Here is a 15000-nt window from a genome sequence, read left to right on the forward strand (position 1 = left end):
GTAGTCTCTGCAAAGATTAATGACTTATCTGTGAAGAAACTTACAAATTAAAAAAAAAAAAACTGTTGCCAAGAAGACAAATTGGGAGTCAGAACAAATGTTGAAGTTAGCGCACAACTAAACTTTCTTAAAAGATGGGTTCTGGAATTAAGGTTCTGATTAATGGCAAACATCTGTTCTTTTCAACAGATGGGGCCATCCTTTGCATTAATAAGAATACAGACCCACATATGTAGTCAGCAAACCTCACATTAAAATATGCAGAGTTCTCTAGTGCCTATAAATAGACTGGGCTCCCTTTGTTCTGAGTTTCAATAGAAGCATCCATCTATGAATTTAGCACGTTACCAATCATGAAAATAACATTGCTGGTAATGGTCAAACTAATTAAACTCAAGTGGAGAAAATCCAGACAGACCTTTGCTTACATTATGAGAAGACAAGGTTGATTTTATCTTGTCAGCTTAAATTCCTTGGCAAAGTTTTAGCCTCTCAACAGTGAAAACAGAATTTCCAGCTTAGAGAGTAACCTTATTACATTTCTTTTGTGTTCAGAATTAGAGTGGGAATTTCCATGGCTCACTGGGAAAGCAGAGACTGCATAATATTGCAGAAAGTTCTGCATTTGATCACTGGCATCCAATTAGACTGGTGATAGGTAAGACCTCCACTGAGATTTTGAAGATCTAATGCCTATCATATTAAATAATACTGCCCTAAATTCACAATCTAAGCCATTATAAAGCATTTGCTTTTTATTCTTTATTAAATATTCTTGCCTTGTATTGATTCAAATCTGTCAATATTTTGCTAATACCTGGTTATTTTGAGGACTTTTCTCAACTTCAAACTGAATTTTGCCTCTCAAATGCACAACAGTGTCAATATAGTCATGTCATCCATATTTTGATGGCTCAATATGAATCAGGTACTATTTCAAAGAAATCTGAGATGCTTCCATCTCTGATACAGCTGATATCCAACATTAATCCCACATTGTATTTATATCAAAAACTAAAGAATGTTTGTCAAATTGTTATTAATAACACTTACAATTTGATGGACTAAAGAACTGAAACATCCAGCAATGGAAGATTGACAATTGCAGGTCTTAAAAGTTCTCAAATTAATTTCCTCAGATTTAAGATTTAAATTGATTCATCAAAAGATTCAATTTTGAGTTCACTGGACATCTCAAACATGCATTTAAAAGAATGGTCATCAGATTTTCTTTGATGGTGATGTAAAAAAATATGGAGTCATTGAATCATAGGACTTGGTAAACCAAATATTCTAGATGGAGATTTACAGCCAAACTTAGATGAGACCACAAAGACTCTGAAAGAGCAAGTGCTCTTTGTTAAAGACTTTGTGTTAAATGGAGAAATTCAGGATAAATTTTCCAGCCGGCTAAGGCAGCAAAGCAGCCATACCTCTATTTGGAGACAACTAAATGTATTTTACTTTCTCATACGTTGGTATGTCAAGGTTCTACTATATTCATTCTTTGTACTTATGTATGTGAGACAAAGAAAAAGAGAGATCAATAATAATCCTGTTGCCCAGAAAAATCAATGGAGTTTATAATTCTAAATGTCTGTGTAACTTGGATCTCAGTCATCCAGGTCCTGGTTGTCCCAAAGGTGCTTTTTCAAAAGGCAACTGGACTTTCTTTGTTTTTTCTTTGAAAACATTTCACTTTTCAGTTCTGACTTAATGCTGGGGAATGGAAGGATTTATATTCCTTGCAGTCATCTGATCATTAGCACTCTCTAAGTGGCCTCAATGACTCTCAGAGAGAGTGCAAACAACCAGATGACCGCAAGTAATATACAGTAAAACCTTCCATTCCCCACCATTTTGTCAGAACTGAAGAAGCTTCTTGGTTGGGAAGCAAAGCATCTTCAAAGATAAAACAAAGAAAATCCAGTTGCTTTTCGAAAAAGCACCTTTGGGATAATTCTGGACCTCATAATCTGGACTTCTTTGTATTTGTTCCAGTTTTATACAAAGTAGAAGACAAGTAAAAGCCAATTTCTTTAGTGGGCAATGTGGTGGAGTGCCAAAAATATAGTCATGGTAATCTTTTAGGAGGTGAATCAGATTAGTTTGCAAATCTAATACTTTTAGGTACCAGGCAATGAATTGTTAAGTTTAAATGGAATTTGAAAGGACAATCACACATCTGTGTTCCAAGGTCAATCAAGAGTAAAGCAATCAGGGTCAATCAAGAGTAAAGAAGAAATGAGGAACTTCATTCTCATTTCCTGGAGCATTATTAGAGCAACGTAGTAACTCATAGGCACCAACTTCTCTGCATTGTAAGCTCTCAATAATTTTGTAAATGGACATTTTTTTGCCACTCTGCAAGCAAGTCATACACAAAATCTTCTTCCATATTGTATTTGCTATTTTTGTCCCTGGGAAAGGAGTGGATTGGGCTACATGTAATGGATTATGGTAGTCCCCGACTTACGACCACAATCGACTCCAAAAATTGTTTTGCCAAGTGAGACGGTTGTTAAATGAGTCTTGCCCATTTTACGACCTTTTTTGCCACAGCTGTTAAATGAATCACTGCCGTTGTTATGTTAGTAACAAGGTTGTTAAGTGAATCTGGTTTCCCCACTGACTTTGCTTGTCAGAAGATCACAGAAGGTGATCACGTGACCCCAAGGCATTGCAACAGCCACAAATACGAGTCAGTTGCCAAGCATCTGAATTTTGATCATATGATAATGGGGATGCTACAACGGTTGTAAGTGTGAAAAATGGTCATAAGCCACTTTTTTCAGTCCCACTGTAATTTTGAATGGTCACTAAATCGAGGTCTACCTGTATTACAGGTAGTAATAATTCCCTTTATTGCTAAGCTGTGATGATTACAACAGAACTCTAGAAAGGAGAAAGGCCTGAAACCCGAGCATTGAGATAAGATGTTCCTCTCTCCACAACTTTAAGGTACAATTGAACTTGTATTCTTCATTTGGATGGAATCCAAGGAAACCTGAGTGCACTGAACCTTTAATGCTCTTGCTACATAGATGTGAAGTCTAACAAGGTTGGTTTATGGTCTCCATAAAGAAACACAAAACGTCTAGCAGTGCCAGATGGAGATTCTTTATCTTTTAGAAAAAGGAATAGCAAAGCCACTGGGGCTGAAATGATGAGTAAAAGCAGATGAGCTAAAGAGCTCCAGATGTACAAAATGCCATATTTAATATTTCTGGAATTAAGGACCTCTCTCAGAACTCAGCGGTCATCAACAGAAGTTAAATGAAGCAAGATGAAAAGCCAATGAAAAGATGTGCTTCTTTGTAATATACATAAACTGTGGAATTCTCTGGCAATGCCATCATATGAGAAATTGGCCCAGTTTAGATGATTTTAAAGACTAGCTGGAGACAAATAAATAGAAACAAAATGTTTATTGGGAGCCAACATAATTATGTTAAATCAAAAGATAATTGCTGAGGGCTATTCACTTATGTCATCTAAACAGTAATTCATTACAGCATGTATTCACATGTGTTGTGCAATATATTCATATACAAATAAAAGTAAATGCAACTGCCTCAGCTTACTGCCCTCCAGATTTTAGGACTTCAGATCCCAGTGCTTCTTTTCTTAAAAAAAAAAAAATGGTGGCGGATCTCACACACGTCATACAACCCGCCTTGCCTACCCTATAAAGTTCCATCCAAAAAAGGTGTCAGAACTCCGTTCTGGGTGTTCTATGAGAAAAAAAGCCCTGTCAGATCCCATTATCCTTCCATTATCATGTGTTGGCTGGAATAATAGGACTTTAAATCTAGAAAATACTTATTTGTATTTGAGTTCTAAAAGCACATATTCATGATAGGTGAGTATAAGAAAAAGTTGACAATACAAACATTCCTTGTAATTTTCAGCAATTTAGGGGAAAGTGTGAACTCAGCTCAACTCTGAAGCATGTTGGGAGATTGGCTGAAATTCATGTTCAAGGCCTTCAGATGTTCATAGACAAGCAGATAAACTAATGAGAAGAAAGAAAGAGAGAAACCAAATGTTACAATTGATACCTTCCAGTTTATCAGGAACTGGAAAACATCTGCCTATTCATATTTTCAATGAATGACATCTGTGAATGTCTATTCATAAGAACCACTGTTGTTATGCAAAGCATTCTCTAGTTGAATAGGAAAATAAGTTAGTGCTCTGTCTCAAAATTATATTTATAGGGCACATTTTTTTCCAGAGAAGCACAAAACTGTATGTATTCCTCCCTAATTTTGTCTTCACATCAAGTCTGTAAGGTAGTTAAACTAACAGGTAGTATCAGACCTAAAGTTAGCCCGAAAAACATCATGATCAAATAGATATTTGAAAATGAGACTTCCAATCCTAGTACAATTCCAAGGCTATTAATACAGCTATTAATAGATTAAATCATTTATTACAACAATTATAAAAATAATTATGGTAAATTTTTTTTCATTTTTTTATGTTACTTATAGGTAAGGGTGTAAGTCTATAACATATGTTGTATATGGAATCTTTAAATGTGTGTTATGTGTGTGTACACTTTGAGAGCAAGCAACTAAATTTCATTTTTAATGTGTGCCATTGTGCCCAGAGTAAAAAATGACAATAAATGTTCTATCTATCTATCTATCTATCTATCTATCTATCTATCTATCATCATGTGAACTCTATACATTTTATCACGAACAATCAAGTTTAAAAACTAGATGCGGTGAAATATATCTAATAGATTTTAGTGCCACATTCCTAGTGAAGGAGAAATGACAGGATGGTGTTCCAGTACCTTATTTGCTCCTATCCCTTCCCATCTAGCTGTGTATATGTGAAGTGTTATGAGACAACTCACATAGCATTGCAGAGGTTCCCAAAGCAAAGTATCAGAATCTAGTTTGAACGCATGAACAAAAAGCAAATATGAAAGAGAGGCAAGTGAAGTGGATCAGCCACGGAAGAAACACTCACAACAGGAAACACATGGGGAGTGATCTCCTGAAAGATTGCTAAACCTGAGTAGCACCTACTGCAATGCGGTTTTGGATTCCAGAAGACTGTTGGATGCTGATTTCGTGGGTGTCAAGCATACAACCAGAAGGCTACTGGACACAGGTTAAAATGCATATCCAGTTTTCAGAAGACTGCATAAAACAGGTGGGAATAAAGGCCTTTGGGGTATGTCAGTGGAAGTTGGGGGAGTGAAGCAGGCAATTTAACTCCTGATTTAATCCCATATATTAAAGAAACAAGCAACTAGGCAATAGAGCACTTGTCCCTTCTTCTTCAATGTTTCCCATGTACTGAGAGTGACTGGTGGGCTTGCAATTGAGGCAGAGTGAGAAGGGAAAAATAAGTTGGAAATTCCACTAATCACTGTACTTAAACTGTCCACAATATAGTTATGTAGACAATACCACTTCATGGCTGCATTGTGGAGGCAGATTATAGCTCAGCTTCAGAGGCTATCTTGCATTTTATGTGACCCCGCTTTTAAGAGACCTCAGGAACCGAATGAATGCATGATAACATATCAAGACATGAAGAACAATCTTAAGGAACCATCTGAAAGAGATTCAGGAAGTCATCTTTTCAATTAGCTCCCTTATGTCCCAGTATAATATTCCAGTAAAAAGGGAATTGAGGAAAATAGAAGAGACAAAAGAAAACTGAAAAATCCTATTCTCAAACTATCTCTACTGGCAATGTTTTGCTTTCGTTACCTCATTTATTTGGAGGTTAATGAAATCTCTGTTTTCCACACATAATGCCTGGAATACTCCTGCAAGAAGAATTTAAGTGTTATTTTCAGCCGCTGAAATATTCAAAACCTCTTTTTCAATAAAATGTCGGACTTAAAGCAAATGTTAATATTTATAGATAAAATTCCAGAAGTCCCAGTGGGAAACTTTGATGATGTCTGCAAAATTAAAGATTATTTCAGACATTTCTTTATGCCAGGATAAATGTTCTTTATTATTGAGTGACAAAAATGAAGGTGACATTTGGACATTTTTGAAACAACCTAATATGACTTTCAGTTACCTTGATTAGTGTCAGAATTTTCAAACATTTACTACTGGAACTCTTGTGAACTTATGAATGACAGGTCATCTCACCATCAGGTTTCTATTACTAATTGCAAACATTCTATAAAAGGTTCTATAGAACTTGCCTTTCATGAAATGATCTCATAGGGATATAGTCACATGACATGCACAATGAGTACATGGTTTCTAATTTGTATTTTCATTTATGTAGACCATCAACGGTATAATCTTGTAGATATTTACTTAAATATATTCATTCTAGACTTACAGAATTGAGGTCCTTATTTTTTTTATAAGTAACTTACTTACATTTTTAATTAAGTCCCAAAGAATGCAGGAGGGCTTATTTCTGAGAAGACATGTACAAGATTATATCATTGTTAGGTTTAACTGATTCAAACTTTGACTGATTTTTTTATGAGAAACAGAAAAAAAAATGAAGTCATGATAAATGGGTTTAAAAGATAAGAATAAAAATAAAATATAAGAGAAAATGTAAATGATGCTGTAACCAAAGTAAGAGGTCAACTTATATTTATACTTATAACTTCTGTAAAAGAAAATTGGGAGAAATTTCTTTATAATCCTGTTTTTTCTTCTCTTTGATTTCTCTACTTTTGTCTTTTCCGTCTTCCTCTTTCTTTCAATGTAAAGTTCTTGTTAGTTATTTCACTAAAAAAATATTTAAATAAAAAGATTGTTTTTTTAAAAAAAGATTTCATTCAAAAACCAAATTATGAGTGAAGTTAAAATAATTAGAATGATTGTTCATGGTGCATCTACTACTGCTACTAAAAATGCCATCAGTAAAGAAACAAATGGTACTAAGGAGAGATACTCACTGCTTGCATTTTCTAAACGAATTAGGCAGTTTAAGAAGTCATCAAATTCGATCTGTTGCTGATCATCTGCATATCTTAATACAATCAGCTGCAGCAGATGGTTATTGAGCTGAAATCCTTAAAGAAAGGTAAATACGAGGTTTTTAAAAAACTGTTTCAAATTGGCTAGTCTTCAACCCAGTAATCTGAAAACATTCTTTTTAAATGTTATTGTCATAATCCATACAAAGTTTGGCAACCTGAGAAAAATAGTTATCTTTAAAACATACTTTTGATCTTATAAGTGAATGATACAGACCAGCAAGTCAGCCATCTTTTTATCTCACTTAATGCCTGGAGCCATGTTTCTCAGCCTTGGCAGTTTTCAGTTGTGTGGACTCCAACTCCCAGTTTTCCCTGCCCACCAAGGTTGAGAAATACTGGCACAGAATATGGTCTTGGGGAAAATTATACATACATACAAATATATTATTTTGAGAAGAGAGAGACAAAGAGAGGAGCATTTCTATACATTCACCATTCTCCCCTGCTGTGCGTCCTGGTCAATGACCTGTTCATTGCTGGATCAGAAATATGTCAAAAATAATTGACCTTATTCTGGACTTCTTAAGGCCCAAGTCTGAAAGGGATAGCTGAACTGAAGATACTCCTTCTCGTCTAATCTTCACCACATAGATAGGATGCAAGGGTGACTTCTCAAATTGGGGCTGTGGCTGCATTCAGCTATGTGGTCTTTTTATTTTTCTTTGCCTCATTCACAGGGGTAATTGTATTTGTGAAATACACAGTAAAGGGATGAGAAAAAGTCCCCATCTTGTCCCTCCAATCTTAATCAGGCCACTACAGATTGATTTTTCCATCGCAAGATGTCAAAAACTAAACTAAAACTATTTTTGGGTTTTATAGCCATAATCATAGCAGAAATAGCCTTCAAGATGGCTGCACCCCATTAGAGTTGATATAGCTTCCACTGATTGGCTGTAATAAGCTCTGAGAGATGTTCTCCAAGCTGTAGGAATGATTATTAAAATGGCAAATGTGGAATGCTTTATTGCATCAACATAAGTATATGTGTAATAATATAATAGTAATTAACTTTGTCTTCCACCTTCATATCTCTTCTACATAACAATGCACAGAATGACTGCAGCCTGCAGCCTGCAGCCTACTCATTCCACTGAAATCCACTTGTCAGTTGGACAACTTCATTGGATAACTCCATCTGTGACTTCATTGGGGTGTGCCAATGAAGCTGAAGGAGAGGAGATTCAGGACAGAAAAGATGAGGGGCAGAAGTAAAGAGTAAACATGTTTGCTTTTATGCCATAACTTTTATGGGAATTATAGTCCAGTTAAATTGCCTTTAGGGGCCTCAGCAAGTGGCTAAAGTTAATATCTTTCTTCTAAAATCATTCTCCCAACTTAATATCAGTGCACATAAATTTCTATGTTTGAAAATGCAGAAACTTTATTAAATAACTTTAGACTTAATTAATGTAAGGCGGCCAACTGCACTATTCTGATACTTAGATATTTGGTTCACTTACACATCATAGGATTTATTCATTGGCATACTCCTGTTGTAGTTTCTCCTTTGTTTTGAATTAACAACTTGATAAATAGGAGAAGGAAGGCATACTACTGTATGTGACGTATATTTGTCACCTTGAGGAACTTATAAAGTAATAAAGGTGGGATAAAAATCAATCAAATAAATATTCTTCCAGTTTGAGTACCAGAATGGGTCTTATGCTGTATACGGCAAGCACCAACTGTATTTTAGAACCAACTTTACTACACAGTTGCCCAAACCCTTCATTTTCATAAAGCAATATGAAACGGTGCAGTGACCTTACACTTCTCCTATAATACTATATCCGGAGATTTGATTTTAATATAAATGTAGTGTATATGACAAATAAAATATAAGTGACTTTTTAAAGCTCTACCTACTTCTCCTGCAGTTATAGCAACATGCATTCATATAAAATAGCAGATTTGGACTCTATTTTTTACTATATGTCTCAAACAGTGATTATCCTTGAAAAAAAATATTGGTATAGCTGTGTCTTAGTAAAGAAAGAGGGCTTGATGCAAAATCTGCCTTAGGGAGAGCAATCTTGGGACACTGGGCCTCACAACCCTCTTTTCCTTGTACAAGATATTGTCCTAAATTGTGACCTATTGCAAAAGCCAGTGAGAAAAATTGGTACCTGCTGCTTTTAAAGCAAGACGAAGTTCGTGGGAAGACATTGTGCCACACTGATCAGAATCAAAGTGAAGGTAGAGGCTCTGAATCAAAGACAGAACAATTGAAGCAAATAATAAAGGGTTGGGATAAATTAAATGAATCATTGAGGTAAAGAGATTTTCTTTTGAAGTTGTGGACAAAAACAAAACCTTAGCGTTTTAATAAAACTTGTTAATCTGAAAAATGTACACCAGATTCTTTCTGATTTTTGAATAAATAGACTAATATGGCTCTCTGCCTACAATTTCTTTTGAAGTAATGTTTTTGCCAGTTCTTGCAAGTTGGTCTGAACCACTCTTTATAAGAATATATGACTATGCAAACTGTTAGATAAACATATCTAGTAGTGGATTTCTGTTCAGCATTACACTTAATAGTAGACTATAACCTTGTTTTTATCCTGCTTATGCGTTCAGGTAAGAATACGAATTTAGATTGGAATAATATGGTATAATAATCCAACTGCATACAATATTTAATCCACGATTAAAAAGGTTAAAAATTTTAATATTTAATCCTTAACAATATGTAACCCTCAATCCCATTGCTTTGATTGAATCTGGAGTAAAAGATGGCAATTAGCAGACAGCACATATTCAGTCAACAGGGATGTAACAGGAACCCAATTATTGCAATTTCCTTAAAAACATGCCTGGAGTTAAAAGAGAAAAATAATGATTTATCATGGTAACTTATTTTGGGAATTGTGAGAAAGCATTCAAATGCTCCTTCAGATTTTAGGGTTAATGTTCCTGTGGATCTAATGGGCCATTTCAAATTACATCTGTTGATAATTGGAGGAGACAAGCATCAAAATCACCAGTATAAATTGAGACATTAAGAAAGTCCCCCCTCCCTTCTGCTCATGAATCAGCAGGGTTTCTTTTTACAATGTGTCAACAACAAGAGACATTTCACTTGGCCTCATCAGAGGAACATTTCTGGCATTTATTACTTCAAAAATAGAGTTTTTATTTAGTCAAAAGTACTGTTAATGTTTCTGCAAGTGGTATGAATAACAGAAAACTGTAGAATGATTGTTTTTTTTTCTTTTAGAACATCCTCACTAAATTATAGATGTAATGGTAGTTAATCATTTCTTCTCTAAAATACCTTCCCAAACACCTAGTAAACAGTAGATTTTGCATCAGTTGTCTGTGCATCAACTTACAATCCACTTTTTCAGATTGTCCCAGAAAATTTTGAATTCATTAAATTCCAGTTTTCCATTCCCACTGGACTGATATAGTTCCCATTAAGGAAAACAGTAAATGGCAGATTAAATCTCATATATAATCTCAGTGTCCTATTTCATGAATAGTTTTATTTTATACAATTTAACCTGTTGAATTCATAGGCTGTTTCCATAGATGAGCCTTAAGCTGTTCTACTCTATCTGTAGAATATCTTTCTAGTCTTTTTTTCCAAAGCCAGTGTTCTACCACAGAGAAACATTGGATTAAAACTGAGGTGTTGCTCCCAACTCAGGATTCAAGAAATACCCTACACAATGGAGTGCAATAATCTATGACTAGACTAGATCAACTTGGGTAGAAGGAAATGCTGAAACTGGAAGTGCCATAACTCAGGAGCTCAAGGAATATAAGAGTTTGGAAGCTTGTTGAACTTTGACCCAAAACATCTGCCTAGCATCTTCTCTTGTTCTCCCACCCTCTTAAATCTGTTATTTGTCTCAATGACCTTGGAATCTGTTGAAACACACTCTGCTTCCACTTATGTTCTGCCTTTATTTTCTTTGGCTCACTACTTCTTTCCCCTTTTTTAATACTAAATACTGAATATGTTGACCATGAAAGAAAACAGTGATGAATATGTATCTGTGAATGCTTTGTACTTTACTGTAAAAATAGTACCTACTGACTTTAATAATCTGTACTGAGAGAGGAGGAGGAGGCTAGGTCTGTGTTCAGAAAAGATGCTTATATCTAGCTATGTCCATTCACCAAATAGCACTGATGGAATTGATTCCTGCTCCTCTGCATCATCTTCCAAATCTATTCCAGAAAATCTGGAAACTTTCAAAGATTTAGAAGGGAAATAAAAGATTGCCTTTGGGACAAGTGAAAGAATAAAGAGTGCAATCATGCAAATGAGTAAAATACCTTACAAGACTTTGGATGAAAACTGTTGGTTCCACTTTCCTTGACCATAATTTCACAAACAATCTGTGATTTCTGACTGGCTGTGATTCATGCCCATATTTTTAATAGTGAAAACTGAAAGTCCTAAGGAGCCATTTTGTCTTCCTTCAATATCTGACATATCTTTTACGTTTGAAATAGCAAAATCTCAAAATGTAGCATTTTCATTACATTCACTCAAAGATGTTTTCATGCTCTATTTCAAAGGATACATCCATTAAGGAAATGATATTTCTACATGACAGGAGGCTTATTTTCTTGAATTTGATCTTGTCTGTTGGGGGAAAAAAATCAGCAGCATAGCATATAAAAACAAATTCTTTGTCTCCAGCAATTTCATCTCAAAGTTCAACAGCACATCTGTTAATATTTTATTTTTCCTCCCCAGAGAAATGCCATAATGTAAAACTGAAAAATGATTGCTTCTGTCCTTCCAATGCAGTGGGATCACAACAAAGAAAATGACCAAATATTCATTACAATATTAGCTTTATTTAAATATTTTTGGACATTAATCTCTGTACAACTCCCTGTTAGAATTAAGTTCTACTAATTATTTGAATCAGGATGCATATTTCCAATTTGATTGGAACATTTGTTCTTGTTGTCCCAATCCTGCCATTATATTGCTTCATTGATAATACTAATCACTAATAGCATTTACACGTCTGTTTTGTATTTATGCTTTATGTAGTGTTGCTGGGGCGAAAATGGATAAATTATCATTAGACCATGTTGGATATTCTGGTTCTGCTGTCAGAGCATTTGATCCAAAAACATAGCCTCTTTTCATTATGGTCAAATATGTCATAAAAATTATGGATTAATGCTGATTGCCCTCTATATGTGTCATCATGAACTCACAGGGACTCTGCCAGATTCCTTAAGCTAGTCTCTTTTTTAAAAGAATTGTTTTCAAAAAGGGCAAAGAAAGATAAAATTCAAGCAGACAAATTGGCAAGCCTTATATGGAGAGACATTGACAGTCTGTAAGTAACCAAGAGGATTGGGCCCAGACTGATGAAATGTTCCATCTACTAGACCAGCGGTTCCCAAACTTTTCTATACCCCGCACCCTTAGAACGCTTCTGATATATTCTCGCACCCCTTACAAAAGTTCAAAATAACGGCACCAATTATGCATATACACCAGGGGTAGGCAACCTTGGCTCTTTTATGACTTGTGGACTTCAACTCCCAGAATTCCTGAGCCAGCCATGCTGAGGGGAAAGGGAGAGTTTCCAAGCTGAGCCATGCTGGCTCAGGAATTCTGGGAGTTGAAGTAACAGCCTTTTAAATACTGGAAGTATCATGTCCCTCCCTAACACTAATCCTAACTCTTGGTAGGCTAGACCAGGGGTAGGCAAACTTGGCTCTTTTATGATCGTGGACTTCAACTCCCAGAATTCCTGAGCCAGCCATGCTGAGGGGAAAGGGACAGTTTCCAAGCTGAGCCATGGTGGCTCAGGAATTCTGGGAGTTGAAGTCCACGAGTCATAAAAGAGCCAAGGTTGCCTACCCCTGATATACACTATAATTTTGAAACTTCTAAACCCAAGTTTTTGTACCCTCTGGAATATCATCTCGGACCCCCGGTTGGGAACTCCTGTGCTAGACTATATGTCTATGGCAACATATTTAGCAAGAAGAGCTGCACGTGACTCTTTCCTTGAATATCACATCAGTCTTTAACCTGGCATGAAAGACTGAACTGACAGATCTCAGCCAGACTTATTTCTAAGAAAGAATGCAAGGGGTTGGATTGTAAATCCAAGTATTTATTGAATCTGTTACACACAGAATTGCCCAATTCATCACCATACAGGACATGAGACCATTTGCAAGTTAGGATAGAGGGGTTTTGGTTGTGTCCACACTCACTTTTTTTCAACACAGCATTCAGGGTATATTCGAGTTCCTCTGCACTGATAGCCAAGTCCTGCAGTTTAATAAAGGAAATCAGCCTTCATGAGTTTAAAATTATTCTTTTGCTCATCATTTGAAAGATAAAACACCGCCTAAAGCAACAAAAACACCACCACCACCGCGAGAGGACTAAATCACTACAGCAAATGAATTTCATTATCTTTGATTAACTCTATGATGGAACAATTGTACTTAATTATTTTTGTCATGTTTATGTAGTGGGTATGGGAGGTGGTGACCCTTTGAGAGCTGAATGCAACGAAATCTCATTTTAATGTATGCCAATTGGTGTACATTCAAAGTGACAATAAAGTTATTATTCTATTCTATTCTATTCTATTCTATTCTATTCTATTCTATTCTATTCTATTCTAGTCTAGTCTAGTCTAGTCTAGTCTAGTCTAGTCTAGTCTAGTCTGTTATCAATAGAAATAAAATGCATCTAGAGTTTAAATAATATACCGGAAACAAGCATCTCTTACGTTAATTGGATATTAGCACTCAGGTGTTTTGTTTTGTTTTTGTCTGAACCTACAATATAGAAACATGCTCTTCCAGATGTTGAGGTATTCTAGAACAGTGGTTCTCAACCTGTGGGTTGGGACCCCATTTGGGGTCGAACGACCATTTCACGGGGGTCGCCAAACAATGCAGTCCGCCATTTTTTTCCCCTTTTCCTTAGCTGTGCTACTCCCTTTTATTCTATTGGCTTTTGAAAGCCAATAGAATAGACTCTCTTGAATAGAGTCTAATTCTATTGGCTTTCAAAAGCCAATAGGAATTGTCCAGGCTGTCTCTGCCCTGCTGAGCCCGCCAAAAGTCCCATTCTGCAAACGGTGCTGCAAGTTGTCTGCAGCGAAGGCGAGCTGTCTGGAAGCTTCCACCCCTCCCTGCTGAGCAACTACTAAAAATGTAAGTAAAAGAGGGCCAGGGGTGGGAGGTGGGAGGCTGGTGGGCGCAGGGAGGGTTGCTGGGGTGCGTCGGGCCCGGCGGGTGGTTGGCCTGCGCCATCTCTGCCATTTGCCAGCTATGCCTCGGCCGGCGCAGGGGGCAGCACCACGCATGCACGGCGCTCCCGGGCAGGGAAAGTCCTCGACTTATGACCGGTTGGGTAGTCCTCAACCTACGATCAGTTGGGGGTCGCGGCATTAAAAAGGTTGAGAACCACTGTTCTAGAATCTCACTGGGCTGCATCCATCCTGCACATGTCTCTATCTAATAAGCAAATGTTGTCACTGTCACTTTATTTTCCTGTCGGGGTGGAATTGTCTGGGTCAGAAATAGCATTCTTTATTGGTACTTTGGCTCAAGTAGACCCGATTGAATCTGCTCAGGGATAGGACATTTAATGTGTCCAGCCTCCCTAGCAGCTATAAAACAAACCACTATGGAATAATAGATCACAACAGATGGAGAGGAGACAGTGTTATGGTCATCTGGACACTAGAGGATAGCTGATCTCTGAGGTTTCCTTTTCCACTTGTCTAAGAGTGTCTGCAAAAAAAGGTGGATTGCTGCAATGGCAGAGGAAACACTGCTTTTACGCTAGAAATCTTAAATCAACTTTAATTTGCCTCTATAGCAGGTTACTGTTGAGATGGAGGACATGTTTTGAAGAGACCCTGGTTGCTGGGGGTATATCTGTGCTCTGGTGAACAGGGCACGTGGATAAGCTAAGAGAGGTATTTTGTTTTGTTTTGTTTTTCATTAACCCAGGATTAAACCTAGATGTTTTACATGAAAAGCATACATTC

At 36.5% G+C, this 15000-nt stretch overlaps 1 protein-coding gene across 4 annotated transcripts in view; it reads right to left on the reverse strand.

The window, feature by feature from the left end:
- Window positions 1–3409: 3409 nt before the first annotated feature.
- The window catches only part of CAPN9 (calpain 9), a 43640-nt gene continuing 32049 nt past the window's right edge, over window positions 3410–15000 (reverse strand). For all 4 annotated transcript variants that reach the window (XM_039364416.1, XM_039364414.1, XM_039364413.1 and 1 more), the window contains exons 15-21: window positions 13202–13259; window positions 11533–11594; window positions 10330–10398; window positions 9121–9199; window positions 6908–7024; window positions 5739–5797; window positions 3410–4015 (exon numbers count right to left, since the gene is read on the reverse strand). In XM_039364416.1, the coding sequence (XP_039220350.1) occupies window positions 3989–4015; window positions 5739–5797; window positions 6908–7024; window positions 9121–9199; window positions 10330–10398; window positions 11533–11594; window positions 13202–13259 (471 nt within the window). In that variant the 3' untranslated portion in view covers window positions 3410–3988. The remainder of the gene's footprint in view (window positions 4016–5738; window positions 5798–6907; window positions 7025–9120; window positions 9200–10329; window positions 10399–11532; window positions 11595–13201; window positions 13260–15000) is intronic.

The sequence above is a fragment of the Crotalus tigris genome, unplaced genomic scaffold (genome assembly GCF_016545835.1).
Source record: "Crotalus tigris isolate CLP2741 ecotype Arizona unplaced genomic scaffold, ASM1654583v1 scf7180000019759.570773, whole genome shotgun sequence".
In the NCBI taxonomy this organism is placed as follows: domain Eukaryota; kingdom Metazoa; phylum Chordata; class Lepidosauria; order Squamata; family Viperidae; genus Crotalus; species Crotalus tigris.